This window comes from Ictidomys tridecemlineatus, chromosome 7, assembly GCF_052094955.1.
Source record: "Ictidomys tridecemlineatus isolate mIctTri1 chromosome 7, mIctTri1.hap1, whole genome shotgun sequence".
Lineage (NCBI taxonomy): Eukaryota > Metazoa > Chordata > Mammalia > Rodentia > Sciuridae > Ictidomys > Ictidomys tridecemlineatus.
This window is the reverse complement of record NC_135483.1, coordinates 165,665,703-165,688,986: the sequence shown is the minus strand read 5'-3', so window position 1 is coordinate 165,688,986 and position 23,284 is coordinate 165,665,703. Positions and strand designations below refer to the sequence as shown.

General features: G+C 37.9%; 1 protein-coding gene and 1 pseudogene across 2 annotated transcripts in view; one reads left to right on the top strand and one right to left on the bottom strand.

Annotated features, from left to right (window-relative positions):
* Casp8 (caspase 8) overlaps positions 1-8,544 on the bottom strand; it is a 48,548-nt gene extending 40,004 nt beyond the window's left edge. Inside the window, exons 1-2 of one of the 2 annotated variants that reach the window (XM_005338903.5) lie at positions 8,112-8,544; positions 6,338-6,409 (exon numbers count right to left, since the gene is read on the bottom strand). In XM_005338903.5, coding sequence (XP_005338960.2) covers positions 6,338-6,409; positions 8,112-8,136 — 97 coding nt within the window. In that variant the 5' untranslated portion in view covers positions 8,137-8,544. The remainder of the gene's footprint in view (positions 1-6,337; positions 6,410-8,111) is intronic. The other variant, XM_040294699.2, reaches the window with a different exon arrangement.
* Positions 8,545-15,918: 7,374 nt separating this feature from the next.
* On the top strand, positions 15,919-17,040 carry LOC101957862 (mortality factor 4-like protein 1 pseudogene; annotated as a pseudogene).
* The last annotated feature ends 6,244 nt before the right edge of the window (positions 17,041-23,284 follow it).

Sequence of the window (23,284 nt, the reverse complement as noted above, 5' to 3'; positions counted from 1 at the left end):
TTAGACCAGAGAGCCTGTGTTAAACAGAAGAAAAAGTAGGCCCTAATCTTCATCATGTCGATTTAGGCCCCAACTTCCTTAACAAGATTCCTATAGCACAAGAAATAAAATCAAGAATAAATAAATGGGATGGATTCAAACTGAAAAGCTTCTTCTCAGCAAAAGAAACAATCAGGTAGGTGAAGAGAGAGCCTACAGAATGGGAACAAATTTTTACCACACTCATATCAGATAGAGCACTAATCTCTAGGATATATAAAAAACTCAAAAAACTTAATATCAAAAAAACCCCACAAATAAGTCAATCAATAAATGGGCCAAAGAACTGAACAAACACTTCTCAGAAGGTGATATATAATTATTCAACTAATATATGAGAAAATGTTCAACATCTCTAGCAATTAGAAAAATGCAAATTAAAACTACTCTTAAGATTTAATCCCACTCCAGTCAGAATGGCAGCTATTAAGAATACAAACAACAATAAGTGTTGGTGAGGATGTTGGGGAAAAGGCACACTTATACATTGCTGGTTGGACTGCAAATTGGTGCAAACAATCTGGCAAGTAGTATGGAGATTCCTTGGAAAACTTGGAATGAAACCACCATTTGACCCAGCTATCCCACTCCTCAATTTATCCAAAGGACTAAAAAACAGCATGCTACAGTGACACAGCCACATCAATGTTTATAGCAGCACAATATACAATAACTAAATTGAGGTACCAACCTAGATGCCTTTCCATGGATAATTGGATAAACTATGGTATATATACACAAATATATATTACTAAATAAATAAATATTATTAAATAATATTTATTTTAGTAAATAAATATTACTCAGCATTAAAAGAGAATAAAATTGTGGCATTTGCAGGTAAATGGATGGAATTAGAGAATATCATGCTAAGTAAGCCAATCTCAAAAAAACAAAGGCTGAATATTTTCTCTTATATGTGGATGCTGATCCACAATGGGGGTAAGGGGAGAGCATGAGAGGAATGGAGGAACTTTAGATAGGGCAAAGGGGAAGGAAGGGAAGGAGGAGAAGGGAGGGGACCTGGGGGTAGGAAAGATGGTGGGATGAGATAGACATCATTATCCTAAGTACACACATCAAGACACAAATGGTTTGACTCTACTTTGTGTACAACCAGAGACAAGAAAAATTGTGCTCCATATGTATACTATGAAATGAAGTGCATTCTGATATCATGCATAACAAATTAGAATAAATAAATAAGTTTTTTTTTTTTAAAAAACGAAAGGCATTTCAAATACATTCCAGCAAAATGCAATAAACAAAAACTGCTAGGTCTATAAGAGAACAAACTAGTAAGCCCATTAAATACACTCTGTGAAAACACAACAGGGTGCATCCACGAGGTCTCACAAACCACAACATTATGTGTACCCCTGAACAACCCGAAACCACCCAAATGTCCTCCAATAAAGGAATGGTCAGGCAAACGAAGGTACAGACACACTATGGGAGAGCATATAGCAGTAAAGGATAATGTATTTCATCTTCTGAAATAAAAGTGAAGAGACTTCCAAAAAGCAAGAAAAACAAGTTACAGTGTAATTTTTTTTTAAGAAGTAGTTGGACACAAAACCTTTATTTTACTTATTTATTTTTATGTGGTGCTGAGGATCGAACCCAGGGCCTCACATGTGCTAGATGAGAGCCCTACCACTGAATCACAACCCCAGCCCTACAATATAATTTTTAAAATCTACTTTTTAAAAATATTCAAAATGATGCCCTAGATTTTCAGAGACAATAGGTATATGTATAAAAGAAGAAAATAAAAATGAGGGAGGTTGTGCAAGCACACACTTTGAAGCCAAGATGTTGTCCCCTTGGAAGCATTGAAAAGATGACCAGGACTGGAGGCTGAAGGATTAAGGAAGGGAATTAGCCTTTTTTTTTTTTCTAGAATGTATTAAGGAGAGTATTTGCAGACATTATCTGTGTAAATAAAATGCTGGTTTGTGTGGGTTATTTCATTTATGCAGTGTTCGAAAGTGGATGAGGCAGAGCATTAAATGTGGCTGCAGGGGAAGTCCGGGGCAGGATGGTGCCTCCCAGGCCAGGTAAGGAGACCACACCATAGAAGAATGACATCATCATATTTGTTTTTAAAACAAAATATTAGAGCCTAAGTCCTTAAGAACTTGAAATAACTAAAGTCTTACTCCCGCCCCCCACCCTGCCAAATAGCAAAAACTTTCATAAATCTCTCAAAGAAACCAAAAAATCTAGTAGACTAAATAGAACGACGGCCAAAGAGGATTTGAGTGGCACAGTTGATCAGTGCTAACAACGCTCTTTTAGTATCGGAACTCACCACATCTTCCTTTTCAAACACGTGAACTGATCACAAAATATTGACCACAAAATCACCATCGATTTCCAGAGCCTAGAAATAATACAACCCATAGTCTGTGACTCCAAAGCACTGGAGTTAGACATTAGCAATGACGAATAGCCCCAAATGAACACTACTGAAAGGACTACGCACCTTAACGTGGCTTTTTCAACACACGGTGATTAGAACAAAGGGGCAAACTTCTCAAAACAAACCCAAATGGATACTAACTGAACTCCTTACATCAAAACAAATTGCAGATGGATCAAAGATTTGAAACTTTAAAAAGCACTAAGAAAAACAAGATAATTTTTAAAATGATTTTGCTGATGAAAAACTTTTGCAAATATAACAGAGAAACTAAAAGCTACTTAAGATTGATTTTGCCCTTAAACAATAAGTAAAATATTTTGAAAAAGTAACCCAAACAAAATTTAAAAGTAAACTTTGCAGTAGGGAAAAAAACAGCAACATACATGATTTTTATGGGGGAGGGGCTAATTTTCTTAAGTTTCCTGTAAGTCGTTTTTTTTTTTTTTTTAAACGAAAGAGGCCATTAACCACAATACACAAGCCAGTAAGGATCACAAGACGACAGTTCACAGAAAAGTACCGGTAACTTTCAATTTTAAGACAAACAGATTTTAAGCCTTTGAAAAGATGTTCAATTTCTTTTCTGTTTTAGACATGGGGCCTAGCTATGGTGCCCAGGATGGCCTCAAACTCAGGATCTGCAGCTTTAGCCTCTCAAGAAGCTGGGATAATAGGCATAAAAAAAATCTTGCCCAACTAAAATGCTCAAGTTCATTTACAATAATATATATATATTGAAATTATTACAATAGGCCAATTTGGCAAAGTACAAAAATTACAATACACAGTGTTGAGATGGTGGAAATAAAAACACGTAGATACAATGTGTTGTTGTTTTTCCAGTACTAGGGATTGAGGCCACTGGCCAATGAGTACCACTGAATTATGTCCCCAGCCTTTTTAAGTCTAAATTTTGAGACTTCTTGACTCAGCCTCCAGAGTCACTGAAATGATAGGCACACACCATGATGCCTAATAGGTAGTAAAATTTGGCCTTGTCTGTTGAAATATAAAATGAACCTGGAACCTACAATTTCAGGATTCCGATTTAATTTCCTACATCCACTAAAATATAAGTGTACTTAAAAGCAGTACACTTACATTGCAATATTAGTTGAAATAACAACTGGCCAAAAACAACTATTTATCTTCATAAGAAGGGTTAAGTATGCTAGCATACACAAGGGAACTGGATTCAGCTAATAGACAAGATGGGAAGATAGGTTGTATATTTGTTGATCTACATAATGAATTAATTTGTATATTCACAGATTATGGGTCTATTTGTGTATTCCCAGATCTCTGACTCACACAGGAGTCAGTGGTACCTGAGGAAAGCAGAGCTGTGGACCTGCATATGTATGTGGGGAGAGTGGGGGCGAAGTGAAAGTAAAAATTTTTGAAGTGCTTTTTGAAAATTCTTTGCCCCTTTGCACCGTTTTACCCAACTGCAATTTTGACCAGGTGCCTGCATTGTATGTTCTAAATGTACTTACACTTAAAATCTCTGAAAGACCTATTTTCATTTATATGCTAGAAGATATAAACTATGTCCAGTTCTGTTTGATAGCATTAAATCAACTGTTCTTAAATTTTTAAATCAATTTTAACCTCTGTTAAAGTCCAAAGACAAATACCTAATAATACCTATATTTCTAGAATTATTTTAGGAATGCAGATCACATTCAAGGGATAATGCAGGCTTTCTCAACAGAGAGATACCTTTGGAATAAAGCAAGAAAAACTCAATCAAGAGTGAATGAGGGGCTGGGGATGTGACTCAAGCGGTAGCGCGCTCGCCTGGCATGCGTGCGGCCCAGGTTCGATCCTCAGCACCACATACAAACAAAGCTGTTGTGTCCGTCGAAAACTGAAAAATAAATATTAAAAAATTTTCTCTCTCTCTCTCTCTTTCTCTCTCTCTCTCTCTCTTTAAAAAAAAGAGAGAATGAGGACCATCTCAAGAATGAGAAGCAACCAACCTAATATTTCACTCCTTTTCCTACCAAATATTTTATTCATATACATTTTCCATTATGTTTGAACACATCACATTTCTGCTGTATAAGCAGGTTTTGTCACTAATAATATTGCAGGAATATTGTGATATCTTTATTTTTTTCTTCTACAACGTGAATTTCAAATTCATAAAGCACTTAATGTATGGATGAACTATGATTTACATAACCAGCCTCTTGTTACATTTAAAATGATTTTAAGATGCAAATCTCTGAATACATCTCTAATTATTTTCTTAGAATAATTTCCTGAAAGTAATATTATCAGATCAAAAAGGAGTGAACCTTTTTAAGATTCTTATTACATATTCAACAGCATTTTCTGACATCATACAATATAATAATAATAATAATAATAATAATATGTTCCAAGGCTGCAGTGACATGATGTGTGTGTTTTGACACTTGTTTCCTGTGGCCATCTTAGCTCACTCATCTCATTACCTTTGCAATAATATGGCAATGCTTTTTAAGCGGATTTTCTATCAAATCATAAATGACATTTAGCAGGGAAAATGCCTAGGAGGATTAGATATATTTAAATATTTAGATATACTCCATGTATGTATGGTATGTCAAAATACCTTCTACTGCCGTGTATAACTATTTAGAACAAGAAAAAGGGGGGGAGATAAATTAAAAAAAATTTTTTTTAATCTCAAGATTTTAAAAAAATCTTTACAGCAGTTGCTATAAAGCTTCAGATTTTATTCTAAAATGTTACAAGTGAAAGGCAGTGAGGGAATTCAATGAAGAAAGGCTAATAATCATAATATTTTAATGGCTAAAATTACAAAACAAAAAAAAAATCTTAAAAATAACCAAACCTACAAAAGCAGGAGAATTTAATAGGTGCACTCTAGCAAAGAGCAGGTCTGAGCCTAAGGAGCCAGGGCTAGAAGCTGAATCAAACCCTCAGGCTTTCATTGCAGAGTCTGGACTCTGCCCCTGCCTTACAGTCACGATGAGGATGAGGCCTGCTAATCTCATTGAATAACGGCGCAGCATCCCAGCTCCTTAGTGATTTGGACAACTACCTCAAAGTACCGGGGCAGAGGACAAAACTCACACGACAGAAGTCTGTCTGTCATTCAAAGCTTGAGAATCTCTGAAAGATCTTCTCAGGGCCAAACTCTAAAGGGATGCTACTGCTACTGTTTCCAGTTCTGGGTGACCCCCGAGACCATGAGTTCCCTAGAACCTGACAAACCTCCCCTCTGCACACAAACATACCGACACCAGGGCCCTGAGCCCAGGGTACTAATGAACCAGTAAAGGCAGTCAACCCTCAACAAAATTTATAACTAACCCTGTCATTTGTAAACCAAATGCAATTTATAACTTCACCTGTAAAATGCTTAATCCTTCAAAAGTACACATTGGATTTTTTAAATCTGTGCTCCCTCTTATATTATTTTTCTGGGCTGGTTTGTTTTTGTTAATTTCTTAAAAAGGGTTGAACTGCTAAAAGTGTGTGTGTGTGTGTGTGTGTGTGTGTGTGTGTATTGGTGGGTGGGGAACCGTAGCGACCAAATCAGTTCAGATTTAAATGTGGGTTTCTTTTCTTTGGCGAGTTTGGCCAGGATAAGGATGAGGCCTACTACAGACAGCTGTACCCAAGTACAAGAACTTTTCAGAAACCCCTAGGACTGCACCAACCTAAGCTGGAAGGGCCTGGGGATCTGGATACTGTGTGGGGCCCTCAGCAAATCCCACAACTCTCATGGCTTCCCCATCAACACTCAATACACGGACCGCCTCCAGGGCCACATGGCCTCCAGATCCCACATTCGGCAGCCCCAGAAAGCTCTAGAATGAAAGACCTTCCTCCCCAAAGCCTAGCCAACCTTACCAGAGGCAAATCCTGGGTCCCTCACAACAGCAGCACCTTCCTCGCAGGTCTCTTCTATGACTCTCCGTGCATCTAAGACGGGAGGCAAAAGCGAATCAAAACCTGAAGGGGCAGAACCTTCTATACTTCCTGCTTGCTGAGTCACAAACACTATAGGAAGAGGGCTGGCTCTGAGCAGCTTGAGTGGCACTGTCTACTTCTCCAGCTGAAAAGAGCAGGCTGGGGTGTATGGAGCACAGCTAGACAGGAATCCTGGACACCTAACTTTGGTCTGGCTGCGACTTTGGATGAGTCATTTAACTTCCTGACCCCATTTCCTCCCTCCACATGAACAATTTAGACCAAATGATAACCAAGAACACTTTCTCTTCATGTTTCAGAATCTTAAAGATTTTTCTGTGCCAACCAACACGATTTTAATTTTTTCATTCAATAAATATTTCATGAATGCATTCCAGCACCAGAGAAAGAGTAATGATATCTAGAATATTCCAAAACTGCCTACAAATCAACAAGAAAAGGAAATTCTGTAGTGGGACAACAGGTATGAACATGGAATTCCGGGTTGCAGATATTCAAATAGCGAAAGTGTAGGAAGGCATGCGTGAATACATTGGCAGCCTGCAAAATGCATTTGTCCCTGTTGGTTGGCAAAGGTTTTCAAGTTGGATCAGGCCAGGGATTGATGGGCAGGTGGGGCTGTGGAAGGTTTAGGGCTTGGTCTGATCGGCATCACATCCCCACCAGCAACTCCTGTGCCATGAACCAACTATGTTCTCATATTGTCCTCAGTATTTGTGAGAGCCGGAAATGTGAATCTGATTTTTATGCATTGTATACGTGCACCCAGTTACCACACCATACCCCAAAAAGGTGTTCAAATATTTGTGTCAATCTAAAAAAATAAAAATACTTGGCATCGTGTAACAACAAGCACTAGTTTGAAATTGGTACCCGCAAAGTCGATAGAACCGGAAGAGCAGGGTACTGTATTCAAATATTATGTGTCAATTTAAAAAAATAAAAAGACTTGGCGTCATGTAACAATAAGCACCAGTTTGAAACTGGTACCCGCAAAGTCGATAGAACCGGAAGAAAAAAAAAAGAAAAAGTAAGAAATGAAATGAGCAAACTAAAATAGGACTAATATCAATATGTGAAGATAATTGTGAACACTTACTGAGTACCTTACTAGTGCCTGTCAGTATTGTTAGTGGTTGGTGGTTGACAGGCCTTATCTCCTTCAATTTTACAATGCTCTTGGGATGTATTATTTAATTTAATGATGAGCAAACAGAAGTACAGAGAAATTACTTGCCCAAGGCCACGTAGTTTTAAAAATAGCATACACATCCCAAAACACACTTTGATATAGATTAATTCGGGGACTCATGTGAAAAGCATTAGAGAGCTGTCCTAGAAGATCAAGAGGGTGAGAAGGAAGGAGAGTGCTGTGGGTGTCAAACAGGAGGACTCCAGGCATCTCCAGCCCACAGAATGATTAACTCAGATCCAAACAAAAGAGAAAACAAACATGAGTCGATCAATATAGTTTTCTGCAATTCTCCAAACTGGTTCAGAGACAGTGTCTTGGGCTGAGACTGGGGAGACTGTGGGGACAGAAGTGCAACAGATTCAAAGAGTGTCAAGGCAGTCACTGTGATTCAGAGGAACCAAGGATATGTGGACACAGCAGACTGTCCCCCGATGGGCAGGACAGGGGGAGGCCTCTGGGTTTCCAGTAGAAGAAGCCACCACTGCACCAGGCACTCACCTGTTCCAACCTTTTCCGGAAACATCCCAGTCACCACGTCCCCCAAACTGCCTAATTCCAAATGCTTCAATATCCAAGACTCGTCCACAGGGGAGAAAATCCCCGAAAAACAGACTGGTGGGGGGCGGGGACTCCAGGAAGAAGCTTTCTTTTACTTTCGATCACTCTACCGGCTTGTCTGCCTCCTCCAGCTCCCTTCTTCCTGTTTCTCTCTGTTCTCCCGTCCAGAATGTACTAGTGAATTTAGCAGGATTTTTAAAAATTACCAGAGATAAAGCAAGGAGCACCTGTGAAAGAAAACATTTTCTTCCAGCAGAAGGGCAGACTCTGGTCTTTGGCAAAAGAGAAAGAAAAATTCTCAGTCAAAAGAACCAGAGTCAACTTTACACCCCAAACTGGAAGGACAGAGAAGACTGGCTCCAACAGGAAACTTTGAATATTTAAAGGAGCCTGTGCTGATTTCCAGCCTCTCTGGAGGGAAATGACAGCTAATTCAATGCACCCACTGCCAACAAGGAAGCTGGACATACTTTGTTTTTTTTTTTTAAAGAGAGAGTGAGAGAGGAGAGAGAGAGAGAGAATTTTTAATATTTATTTTTTAGTTCTCGGCAGACACAACATCTTTGTTGGTATGTGGTGCTGAGGATCGAACCCGGGCCGCACGCATGACAGGCGAGTGCGCTACCGCTTGATACTTTGTTAGAAAGCATTTGTGACTCTGTTTAGTATAAATGAATAAAATGGCAAATTTTGTGCTGTTAATTCTTTGCAGTGAGTCCAGGGGTGGGATTTTCCCTCTGTGCCCTGGTCCAAATCTCAGCCTGAAATCATTGACCAGCCTCTTCCCCAAGATCATATCTCAGGGGCTCTTCTTAAAGGATCAAAGCTGGTCTGTAGCTGAAACGTGGGAAAGCTGTATACTCACTAAAAGGAGAAGGGGTTCTGGCCCAGTATGGACAACAATACTCGAGTCCCTGGCTATGTTCTCAGAAATTGTAGCTCATGTGATTGTCCAGGTGAGCCTGAAATAGAAGTCATGTGAGTGTGATCTGGCCTAGTCTCTGAGCCCCACACCCCCTCTTTGCCACTCTCAACCTGTTTCCTGTTTGAATTTCTCCTTTTGCCTTCAAATTGTGTACATTTTTATAAACAAGGCAGTAACACTGGAGCCACAACGGTACACTGCATCCCTTTTGTGAACTGTGACTAATTCTCACAGTAGTACAGTAGTGCAGGGGATTATTCTCCCATATTATGGATGACAAAACTGAGGCTCAGTCACATGGATTGAAACACCATCCCAAGACAAGGCTTTTCCCACTCTCTGATAGGACTTGAGCACTTTAGCACTCCAGGGGTGGAGGAGGTGTAGACCTAACCTTCCTCTCTCTCTTCCACAGACTTCCAAATTGCCAAATTCATTAACCACCTTCATAGGTGCCATCTTGTTCCTATGAAAGTTGTGGTCAAGTGGAACATCTGGGAAAAGGGATGTGAGATGCACCACTGGGGCTCTCCTGGCCTCAGCACTAGAGGCTTCTCCTCTCCTATACTCCATCCCGCCTTACATAAACTTCTGACTTCCACTCATACACTTTGCCGCCTGTAGGGACTTCTGGCTGGTTGACCCTGTGGTAAATAATGACATTTATACTCTCAGCACTATTAGAGTCTTTCTTTTATAAAAGTCATGTTGTCACCTGCCTTTCACCTACCAATGAAGATGCACATATAGATATTAGTAAGAGATTTCCAAGAATTAAAATATCCCCATTCATTGAGCACATGGCACTATACCAAGGAAGATGGTGTTGTGGTTTACATGTGGGGTGTCCCTCTAAAGTTCATGTGTGAGACAAGGCAAGAAGGTTTAAAAGTGAAATGATTGGGTTATGAAAGCCTTAACCCAATCAGTGGGTTAATCCCCTGACAAGAATTAACTGAGTGGTGACTGTAGGCAAGTAGGGGTAGCTGGAGGAGGTGGGTCATTGGAGGCATGCCTTTGGGGTATATATATATATTTTTTTTTTTAATATTTTTTTAGATGTGGATGAACCTTTATTTTATTCATTTATTTATATGTGGTGCTGAGACTCGAACCCAGTGCCTCACACATGCTAGGCAAGCACTCTGCCACTGAGCCACAACTCCAGCCTTGGGGTATATGTTTTTTGAACTGAGCTTAGTTTCTCTCTCTCTCTCTCTCTCTCTCTCTCTCTCTCTCTCTCTCTCTCTCTCTCTCTCTCTCTCCTTCTTGGTGACCACATCCCCAGCTGCTTTTGCCTCATGCATGCTAGGCAAGCACTATGCCACTGATCCACAACCCCAGCCTTGGGGGTATATGTTTTTTGAGCGGAGCTTAGTTTCTCTCTCTGCTTCTTGGTGACCACATCCCCAGCTGCTTTTCTCTGCCACACCTTTCTACCAAGATGTTTTGCCTTGTCTTGGGCCCCGAGGAATTGAGTCAACCATCTTTGGGCTGAGACTTCTGAAACTGTGAGCCCTAAAACAAACTTTTCCTCCTTAAAATTGTTCTTGTCACGTCTTTTGGTCACAGCAATAAAGAAGCTGACTAAAACAGATTGGGAACCCCAAATAGGCAGATAATCAATCTCATTCTCAGATTGATTGCCAGGTAGGATATTGCTAACTCTGCTCACATGAACATGTGCTTCAAGCATATGTTGAGATAATTGAATCAGAAAGTGTCCTGCACAATCTGTCTTTGACCCTCACTGAGATTACTTTAGCTTCAAAGGCATGACAGAGCCTCAAATTCCTCAAATAATATTAGAAAAATGCATAGCCTTTCTGTTGGCCAAGGAGAGGGCTATTTAATTGGCAATGACTCATTTTGTACCTGGATCAACAAGCTTGCCAAAGTAAAACCATTGACAGGCTTAGGAAAAATTCTCTCTCTAAAGTAGACCTAGTGTATTACCTTTTCTTGGCTTGTCCATGTTGGAGCTCGGGGTTATGCTGTATCCTCCAGGGAGGCTTTATCATGCTGCTTGGAGTGATCTTGATCATGACCCTGGTCTGTTGTGACCTCAGACTATTAACCTGATTCAGCACACAGGCCCTCAAAGACCAACCCATTTGGATCCATGAATTATGGAGATGATTATAGGATTTTTCTACCACAGTGTCTTAAAAGGATCCATGATAGAATAATCTATGTTCCTCTTATGAGTTTCAAAAAAATCAAAAGATGAAGTTGAGGAGTCTGGTTTTAGGACCAAATCCTATGTTAGAATATTTCTGGCCTGACTATAGGCAATTACAAAGGCTTTACTGGCAGGCCTCCCAAGGGAAAACTACCCTCCCCACACAAGACTCAGTGCAGAGGCAGTGGGTGGCAGTGTCCGAAGGGAGGCACAGCCGGGAAACTTCTGCTCTCCTCAAGTTGACCACAGCTTATGAGTGTTCAATGAACTTCAAATCCTCTAATTCGTTGGAGTGTGATGATTTCTATCAAGTTAGGACTTTTCCTTTGGAACCAGGCACAGTGTCACACACCAGTGATTCCAGCTACTTGGAAGACTGAAGCAAGAGGATCACAAGTTCAGTCTTGGCAACTTAATAAGACCATATCTCAAAATAAAAATAAAAAGGACTAGTGATGCTGCTCATGGTAGAGTGCCCCTGAGTTCAGTATCCAGTCCTAAAAAAAAAAAAAAAAAAAAAAAATTAGAGAAGAGGCATTACATTATTCAAAAAAAATTTCAGGTTTTCTGGAGATGATTATAGGATTTTTCTGCAACAGTATCTTAAAAAGAAATTATTTATGTTGTGCTTGTGGATTCAGGGGTATGTGCATCTTGCAAACTGAATTGGGATCTGGCTATAAATATAACCAGCCCATGTGGAAGAATAGAACATTCTGAACCACTTTTATTTTAGAATGCTGCCTGATTATAGAATTGCAAACAAAGCCAATTAAAAATTGAGTTCGAAAATTTTTTTCTGTCTTCTGTCTACCTCAATACAGAAAATTTCCTGAGTGTAAATTGATCAAAAATTTCTTTTTATTACTTATTAAATGGAAATGCAATTTGACCTTTTTATGTAAATGAATTCTTTTTCATTATTTTATCAATTTTATTTTATGGTGGTAAGAACATTTAAAAGAAATGTAACCCCTTAATAAAAATTTTCAATGTACAATACAGTACTGTGGATGATTCTGTACAATGTTGTACAGAAAATCTCTAGAACATACTTATCTTGTTTAACTGAAGCTTTATGACCATTTCACCCACTTCCCAGCTCCATTTTTCAATTGCATAAGTTTGGCTATTTTAGATAGCACATGAGTAGAATCATGCAGTATTTGTCTATGTGACTGGCACATTTCACTTAGCATAATGTCTTCAAGGTTCATTCTTGTTGTCACAAATGGCAGAATGTCCTTACTTTTTAAGACTAAATGATATTCCATTTTCTTTTATTTTCTTTTATTTCGTTCATATCTTGGTGGGAATTTATGTTGCTTCCACAACTTGGCAATTGTGAATAGTACTTCTCTGAATAGGGGAGTGTGATATACTTTTTTTTTTTTTTTTTTTTTTAATGCTAGGGATTGAACCAAGAGCCTTGTACATGCCAGGCAAGTGCTCTAATGTGGAGCCATATCACTGGCCCCTGTAATATACTTTAAAATCAGGGGGTATAATACCTCTCTAACTTTATTCTTCTTCCTCAAGATTATTATTAGCTTGGGAAAATCAAAGATGATGGAATAGAGGAGGTCATGTTCCTGGCTGCCCTGTGGCATGAAATCAAGAAAGCAGACAGGCAGCTTCTCTGCAAGGTGGGTGAACAAAATAAAAGTGGGATGGGGGGGGGGAATTACTGGAATTTAAAACTGGACATTCAAAGCAGACAGGGGACATAGGGGGTTGGATATAATTGAATAAGGAAAAAATTCCCAGAGGCACAGCTGCTGCCACAGCCAGCAGGAAGCTCCAGCCAGAGAGGTCCCTCCATGAGCATAGTAGAGAGATAAGGGAATTAAAGGAACCCACATTTCAGGGAGGCTTGAGGCATGTCTGGGTACAGAGCGTTTAAAGACCAAGGTCGTTGCCCACAAACCTGATGGATTTGATGCAGGATGTTCATGGGTGGGGAAAAAAGCCTCCATCTCTCCAGGCAGCATGTGGAGGACAAAGGAAGGAACAGTTTTGCAGCTGTGTTGTGGGGACCAGCAACAGAGGAAGCCAATTCCTGGCAAACTTGAGTTTGGCCTGAAATACAGGCCCAGTAAACACACGCAGCATGGCCTAAACTGTGCTTAAGTGACTAGAAAAAAATCAAACATGGAGAGGGGTTCACATAGGGGACAACTGGTTGCAGAAACCCACTCAGCTCTACCTCTCCCCCTCCAATCTGACTACTTGCAGAACTGGCTGGGAGAGACACATCTGGCCAGGAACCTGGAAGGGCAGGCACAGGGGAAATTGGAGACTGAAAGCGAGACAAGGAAACTTGAGGTCTGCAGGTAACCTAGGGAACTAAGAATTGGCTCCCCTACCACTCAGGTGGAACCCAGGGGAAATCCCTGGGTAAAGTCTTCCAATGTGGACCAGCAAATGAGTGCTGGAGGTGTGCTGATATCAAATCTCCAGACCAAATAGCATTCAGCAAAGAGGCTGGAGCCCATCAAGCTTAAACCTGGCCTCCAGGAACTCTCACTCTAGCATTCCAGACGGTGGAGCTTCACACTCCAGAAGACCCCACCTAACACTGCTAAGAAGAAAAGCTGAGGATATTTTGAACTCCAACAGAAAGAATTCTTTAACTTTTCATCAAGATTTTTTAAAACTTTTTTTCACTGATTAATTGTGACCTTAATTGTACATGGATATTTGTAGATTTTTCTTTCCCCCCCCCTCATCTCTAGCATTTTTGAAGCCAGTTATTTTACATGTTTTAGTTTTTTTTTTGAACTAGGGTGTTTGATTAATTTATTTTAGTTTTATTTGGTATTCTTTTATTAAAATTTTTTTTAGTTATACATGGACATAATATCTTTAGTTTATTTATTTTTATGTGGTGCTGAGGATCAAACCCAGTGCTTCACATGTGTGAGGCAAGGGCTCTGCCACTGAGCAACAACCCCAGCCCCTTGTTTTTATTCTTTTACTTTTAACTTTTTAAAAATTTCTGCTTTATATATATGTCTTTATCCTACCTGTTTCTCTTGATTCTCTCTTCTTCTGCTAACAGCTAATATCGATTGTTCTCTCTTTCACTCTTACTTTAATCTTTTACTTCTGTCTTCTCACCTCCTCCCTCATAATCATCACATCCTATATCACTTCTGTTCTCTCCCTATCCACCATTTGAAACTTTTACAAACTTGCTGTTTATGTTATAGGGAATAACTGATCATATCATTTGTTTATTGTGATAATTATTTTTGTATACATCATTGTAGGAACTATTTGGTTTAATGCTGTAAATTGTTTGAGCTGGTTGTTGTTATCATTTGTCTCCCCCTAAACAGGAAGGTACTGGAAACCTTCAGGAACATGATAAGTCCACAGGGTAGAAACTCCACTCCCTCAGATCCATAGTGTTAGATAGGTAGATACACAAAAATCAAGAAGGAAGGGAACAAATTGCCCCAAGCAAACCAAGATACTCCAATAACAGAACCCATTGACACTAAAGTGGAAGAAATGTCAGAGAAGGAGTTTAGAATGTACATAGTTAAACTGATCTTCAAAGTAAAGGATGATGTAAGAGAGCAAATACAGGTAGCAAAGCATCACTTCAATAAAGAGAGAATCTGAAAAAAAGAAAAAAAATCCTTGAAATGAAGGAAACAATTAAATAAATCAAATTTAAAATTAAAGTGAATGCATCACCAACAGATAAGACCACTTGGAAGACAGAATCTCAAGCAATGAAGACAAAATATATAATCTTGAAAACAGAGTTGACCACGAGAGAAGATGTTAAGAAACCATGAACAGAACTGTCATGACACATGACTAAATCAGTCAGGCTCACTCCAGTGAACTGGGCTGGCATGAAAAAATCATACAAAGACAGAGAAAATAGCTTTTTCTTTGGATTCTGTGACAGCTCCTCTGACCCAGCTTCCACAGAGTGGACAAGGCAGGCAGGAAAGAGAGAGATGTACACCTTGAACCCTGGTTTTATTGGGCCAGGCTGTTTGAAAGAACATTCCATCCATATAAGGCAAAAGAGGTAATGTTACAAGGGGCAGCCCACTCCCAAAGCTGTGCTCCTCTGCTGAGCAGAGATGGGGATCCACCTGCTTCCAGGTGAGGGAAGCCAGTCTCCACATTTCCATCACTCAAAGCTAGGGGTACTCAGCTCCTATGTGGCAGCTCCTGACACAGAACTTCCAAGGACTAAGGGATAACGTGAAAAGACTAAATTAAAGGTTTATCCAGATAGATAAAGGTGAAGAGATACAAACCAAAGGAATGCACAATCTTTTCAATTAAATAATATCAGAAAATTTCCAATCAAAAGAATGAAATGAAAAATCGAATACAAGAGGTTTATAGGACCCCAAATGTGCAAAATTACAACAGACCCACATCAAGTCACATTATAATAAAAATGCCTAGCATACAGAATAAGGATAGATTTTTAAAGGCTGCAAGAGAAAAGCATCAGATTACATGTAAGGGGAAACCAAAAAGGATCTCAGCTGATTTCTCAACCCAGACCCTCAAAGATAGGAGATCCTGAAGTTGGGTGGGGTAGAGAGTAGGGGGCGGTAGTCCGGGGGTGGTGGGAGAAGGAGGAGGTAGTGAATCACTTGTAAATGGCGCTCAAGCAGGACCCGAAGCAGAAATTCCAGGAGAGTAAGCGAGTGCTGTGCTTTCATGGGCCTCTCCTTTATGAAGCAAAGTGCATTAAGGTTGCCATCAAGGACAAACAAGTGAAATACTTTATACATTACAGTGGTTGGAATAAAAATTGGGATGAATGGGTTTCCAGAGAGCAGAGTGCTCAAGTACGTCGACACCAATCTGCAGAAACAGCGAGAACTCCAAAAAGCCAATCAGGAGCAGTATGCAGAGGGGAAGATGAGAGGGGCTGCTCCAGGAAAGAAGACATCTGGTCTGCAACAGAAAAATGTTGAAGTGAAAACCAAAAAGAACAAACAGAAAACACCTGGAAGTGGAGATGGTGGCAGTACCAGTGAGACACCTCAGCCTCCTCGGAAGAAAAGGGCCTGGGTAGCTCCTACTGTTGAAAATGAAGAAACATTTATGAACAGAGTTGAAGTTAAAGTAAAGATTCCTGAAGAGCTAAAACCATGGCTTGTTGATGACTGGGACAAAAACAGCTCTTTTATCTTCCTTCAAAGAAGAATGTGGATTCTATTCTTGAGGATTATGCAAATTACAAGAAATTACAGGAAACACAGAAATAAGGAGTATGCTGTTAATGAAGCTGTGGCAGGAATGAAAGAATACTTCAATGTAATGCTGGGCACTCAACTGCTCTACAAATTTGAGAGACCACAGTATGCTGAAATCCTTGCAGATCATCCTGATGCACCCATGTCCCAGGTGTATGGAACGCAGCATCTACTGAGATTATTTGTACGAATTGGAGCAATGTTGGCCTATATACCTCTAGATGAGAAGAGCCTTGCTTTATTACTGAATTACCTTCATGATTTCCTCAAGTACCTGGCAAAGAATTCTGCAACTTTGTTTAGTGCCAGCGATTATGAAGTCGCCCCTCCTGAATACCATCGGAAAGCAGTGTGAGGAGGTGTACTTCATTCACTTGTGTTTGGATCTCTGTAAACACATTTTTGTTCTTAGTCCTTCTCTTGTACAAATGATGTACTTTGAAGATGTTAGTGTATAACAAAATTGATGTTTGTTTTCTGTTTGAATTTAAACAGAGAAAATAAAAGGGGTTACTGCTCTTTTTTCCTTTCTTTTAATTTCATTTCAAAGTTGCTACCAGTGTATTCAATGATGGACAACAGAGAGACATGCTGTAGAATGTTTGCCTAGTTGACAAAGCTGCTTTTAAATGCTGGTGGTTCTATTCCTTTGACACTACTCACTTTTATAATATGTGTTAATGCTATATGACAAAATGCTCTGATTCCTAGTGCCAAAGGTTTAATTCAGTGTATATAACTGAACACACTCATCCATTTGTGCTCCTTTTTTTTTTTTTAATGGTGCTTAAAGTAAAGAGCCCATCCTTCGCAAGTCATCCATGTTGTTCCTTAGGCATTATATCTTTGCTCAAATTGTTGAAGAATGGTGGTTTGTTTCATGGTTTTTGTATTTGTGTCTTATACACATTTTAACATGATAGACGCAATGCATTGTGTAGCTACAGTTTTCTGGAAAAGTCAAATCTTTTAGGAATTGTTTTTCAAATCTTCAATAAATTTTTTCTTTAAATTTCAAAAAAAAAAAAAAAGATAGGAGATCCTGGAATAACATATACCAAGAGTCTGAAAGAAAATGATTACCAACCAAGAATCCTATATCCAGCAAATCAAGCTTCAGATTTAAAGGTAAAATAAAAACCTTCCATGTTAAACAAAAATTAAAAAAATTTGCAATCAGAAAGGCTGCACTTCAAAATATTCTCAACAAAATATTCATGAAGATGAAATGGGAAAAAAAAGTGACAAGTATAACTACACTAAAGGAATAATCAGTCAAAGGAGAAACTAATTCAAAATAAAAACTAGAAATGACCAGGAATGCAAATCATCTCAATAATAACCTTGGACATTAATGTCCTGAATTCATCAATCCAAAAGCATAGACTAGCATATTGGATTAAAAAACAAGACCCAAAAATATGCTGTCACCAAGGCACTCACCTCATACAAAAAGACATCCACAGACTGAAGGTGAAAGGATGGGAAAAAAATATATCACTCACATGGATTATGTAAACAAGCAGCGGTTTCTATCCTCATATTAGAAAAAGTTGACTTCAAGCCAAAGTTAATCAAAAGGGACAAAGAAGGGCTTTCATACTTCTTAAAGAAATTATACATCAACAAAACATAGCAATAATGAATATTATGCCCCCCAAAATGGAGCATCCTCATACATTAAACAAACCCTTCTCAATTTCAAGAATCAAATAGACGACAACACAATAATACTGGATGACTTTGACACATACCACTCTCACCATTGGATAGATCTTAACACAATCAATAATTCAGATTTAATGAACATATATAGAGTATTTCATCTATCAATGAGTGAATACACTTTCTTTTCACCAGTATGTGGATCCTTCTCCAAAATAGACTATATCTTATGTCATAAAGCAACTCTTAGCAAACACACACACACACACACACACACACACAAAAGAGAGATAATAACCTGCATCCTATCAGATCATATTGGAATGAAATTAGACGTCAACAGTAAAATAAAAAATAGAGGGGGTTATGGCTCAGTGGTAGAGCACTCGCCTTGCATATGCAAGGCCCTAGGTTTGATCCTCAGCACTACATAAAAATCAATAAATAAAATAAAGATATTGTGTCCATCTACAACTAAAAAAATAAATGTTTTTTTAAAATAGAAACTTCTCTAACACCTGGAGACTAAATAATACACTATAGAATGGTGAATTGATAACAGAAGAAATCAGCATGAAAAAAAAAATACTTAGAGGTAAATAGTGATACCAAAATCTATGGGACACCATGAAGGCTATGCTAAAAGGAAAGTTCATTGCATTGAGCTCATTCATTAAAAGAATATAAAGTCAACAAATAAAAGTCCTAACACTACATCTTAAAGCCCTAGAAAAAGAATAAGTCAGCACCAAAAGTGGTACAAGATGGTACATATTTGAAATAAGAGTTGAAATTGATGAAATTGAAATAAAAGAAACAATTAAAAAATGGATAAAACAAAAAGTTGGTTCTTTGAAAATATAAATAAAATTGATAAACCTTAGCCATGCTTAATGAAACAAAGGAGAGAGAAAACTGAATGAAATTACTAAAATTCATAAGGAATATCATGACAGACACTACTGAAATACAGAAGAAAATTAGAAACTATTTTGAAAATTTATATTCCAATAAAATATAAAATCTTGAAGATATTGACAAAATTTCTAGAAATGTATGATCTACCCAAACTGAACCAGGAGGACAAACACAATTTAAACAGATCAATTTCAAGCAATGAAACAGAAGACACCATCAAAAGCCTACAAACCAAGAAAAACCCAGGACCAGATGGATCCTCAGCTGAGTTCTACAAGTCCTTTAAAGAAGAGTTCCCACCAATATTCCTCAAATTATTACATGAAGTAGAAAAGAAGGGAACTCTTTCAAAGAGATTCTATGGGGCTAGTATCACCCTGATACCAAAACCAGACAAAGGCATATCAAGGAAAGAAAACTGTAGATCAATGTCTTGGATGAACATAGATGCAAAAATTCTCAATGAAAGCCTAGAAAGTTGCATACAAAAACATATTTAAAAGATAGTATACCACAATCAAATGGGGTTCATCCCAGGGATGCAAGTTTTGTTCAACATATGGAAATCAATAAACAATTCATTACATCAATAGACTTAAAGACAAGAATCATATGATCATCTCAATAGATGGAGAAAAAGCATTTGACAAAATACAACACTGGTTCATGTTTAAAACACTAGAAAAAAACAGAAATAGTAGGATCATACCTCAACATGTAAAAAGCTATATATGATAAATCCAAGGCCAATATCATTCTAAATGAAGAAAAATTGAAAGCATTTTCTCTAAGAACTGGAAGAAGACAAGGATGCCCTCTTTCCCCACTTTTATTCAACATCATCCTTGAAACTCTAGCCAGAAAATTACACAGAAGAAAGAAATTAAAGAGATACAAATAGGAAAAGAAGAACTCAAACTCAACTATTTGCTGATGACATGATTCTATATTTAGAAGGTCCAAAAACTTCCACCAGAGACATTTTGGAACTAATAAATGAATTCAGTAAAGTAGCAGGATATAAAATTAATACCATAAATCAAATGCATTCCTATATATCAGAGATGAATTCATTGAAAGAGAAGCTAATAAAACTACCCCATTCACCATGGCCTCAAAAAATAAAATAAAATATTTGGGAATCAGTCTAACAAAAGAAGTAAAGATCTTTACAATGAAAACTACAGAACACTGAAGAAAGAAATTGAAGAAGACCTTAGAAGGTGGAAAGATCTCCTATGCTCTTGGATAGGCAGAATTAACATTGTCAAAATGGCCATACTTCCAAAACTGTTATACAGATTTAATGCAATTCTTATTAAATCCCAATGACATTCTTTGGAGGAATTATAAACGCAATCATGAAATACATTTGGAAAAATAAGAGGTCCAGAGCAGCCAAACCAATCCTTACCAAGAAGAGTGAAGCAAGAGGCATCACAATACCAGACCTTACTATACTACAGAGCAATAGTAACAAAAACAGCATGGTATTGGTACCAAAATAGACATGTACACCAATGGTACAAAATAGAAGACACAGAGACAAACCCACATAAATATGGTTATCTCACAGTAGATGAAAACATATATTGGAGAAAGGATAACCTATTTAACAAATGATGCTGGGAAAACTGGAAATCTATATGTAGCAAAATGAAATTACACCTCTATGTCTCACCCTACACAAAAATCAACTCAAAATGGATCAAAGACTTAGGCACTAGAACAGAGACCCTGTACCTAATAGAAGAAGAAGTAGGCCCAAATCTCTACCATGTAAGCTTAGGAACTGACTTCCTTAACAAGACTCCTAAAGTGCAAGAAGTAAAATAAAAAATCAATAAATGGGATGAAATCAAACTAAAAAGCTTCTTCACAGTAAAGGAAACAATCAAGAATGAGAAGAGAGAGCCTACAGAAATGGAAAAAGTCTTTACCACATGTACCTCAGATAGAGCATCAATCTCCAGGATATATAAGAATTCAAAAAATTTAACAACAAAAAGTAGCCCAATCAATACACACGCAGAGAAACTGAACAGAAACTTCACAAAAGAAATATAATCAATCAATAAATATATGAAACAATGTTCAACATCTCTAGCAATTAGAGAAATGCAAATAAAAACTACACTGAGATTCCATCTCACTCCAGTCAGAATGGCAATCAAGAATACAAGCAACAATAAATGTTGGTATGGATGTGGGGGAAAAGGTACACTCACACACTGCTGGTGGGACTGCAAATTGGTACAACCATTTTGGAAAGCAATATGGGGATTCCTAAGAAAACTTGAAATGGAACCACCATGTGGCCCTGTCATTCTATTCTTAGGCTTATATCCAAAGGACTTAAAATCAGTATACTACTGTGATGCAGCCACATCAATGTTTATAGCAGCTCAATTCACAATAGCTAAATTTTGGACCAATGTAGGTGCCCTCCAATAGATAAATGGATAAAGAAACTATATATATATATATACACAGCAAATATTTTTCAGACTTAAAGAAGAATGAAATTATTTAAAGGTAAATGGATGGAACTGGAGAATATTATGCTAAGCAAAATAAGCCAATTCCAAGCAATCAAAGGTCAAATGTTTTCTCTGATATGCAGATGCTAATTCACAACAAGTAGGAAAGGAAAGAATAGAGGTAATTTGGACTAGACAGAGGGGAGCGGGAGACGAGGGGAATCAGAGTAGGAATGATAGTAGAATGAATTGAACATCATTACTCTATGTGTGTATATGATTACATGACTTGTGTAACTCTACATCATATACAACCAGACAAATGAGAAGTTATACTCCATTTAAGTATGTGTCAAAATGCATTCTTCTGTCATGTATAACTAATTAGAACAATATATTTATATATAATTTTTTAAAGGATTGTTATAGTTCTTTGAATTCTTTTGCAGCTCTATATAAATTTTAAACATTTTCTTTTTGTTTAAAAAAAAGGCTTGGGATTTTAATAGGGATTGCACTAAATCTGTATGTTGCTTTACTTGGTATATGGAATAGATTAAATATTGTGTCCCCTTAAAATTCATATGTTGAAACCTAATCCCCAATGTGATGAGGTTCTTTGGAGGTGGGGCATTAGTGATGTGATTAGGTCATGAGGATGGAGTCCTCAAAAGTAGGATTAATGACCTATGGAAGAAAACTCACAGAGTTTCTTTACCCTAACATCAGGTAAGAAAATTACCTTCTGTGAGCCAAAAAACAGGCCCTTAAAAGCTACCACATCTGCTGGGCCTTAGTCTTGGGATTCCCAGCCTCCAAAACTGTGAGAAATAATTTTCTATTGTTTATAAGCTACTAGGTCTGCTTTAGCATCTCAAATGAACAAGAACAATAAATATGAATGGACTTATTTCTGGGTTTTCTATGCCGTTCCATTGGTCTGTATGTTTGTTTTTACAGTTTTGATTCCTGTAGCTTTTCAATGTGTTTTGAAACATAGTAAAGGGCATATAAGAGAAGCCCATAGCTAACATGATAATGGTGAGAAAACTTGTATATGCCTTTACTCTGCTGAGGCACTTTTCTTATATTTATTATATTTCTTATATTCTAAGTTTGTTCCCTGTATATAAAGTTTTTATCATGAAAGGCTGTTGCATTTTATTAAGTGCTTTTTCTGCTTCTATTGAGATGATCAGGTGATTTTTGCATCCTTTATTGTGTTAATGTGGTGTTAAACATTAATTGATTTTCATATCCTGAAATAGCTTTACAACCAATGGATAAATCCCACTTAGTCATGTGCATGGTTCTTTTAATGTGCTACTGAATTCATCTAGCTAGCTTGTCATTGAGAGTTTTTGCTTTTGTATTCATCAGAGCTAGGCTGTTTTGTGGTGTCTATGTTTGGCTTTCGTATTAGGGTAAATGTTGACCACATAACATGAGTTTGAGAAGAATTGGCATTAATTCTTTAAATAATGGGAGAGTTTGCCAGTGATGCCATGCGATCTGCAGCTTTTCTTTGTTTGGAGGTTTCTGATTCAATTGGTATTTAAGCTCTTTTCATTTTTGTTAATGTAGAAGTTTATCACAGTTTATTCAATCTCCATATGAGTTATAGGTCTATTCAGATTTTCTGTTTCTTAATGGTCAGTCTTGGAGCCTTTTTCTAGAATTTATCCACTTTTCCAAGTAAG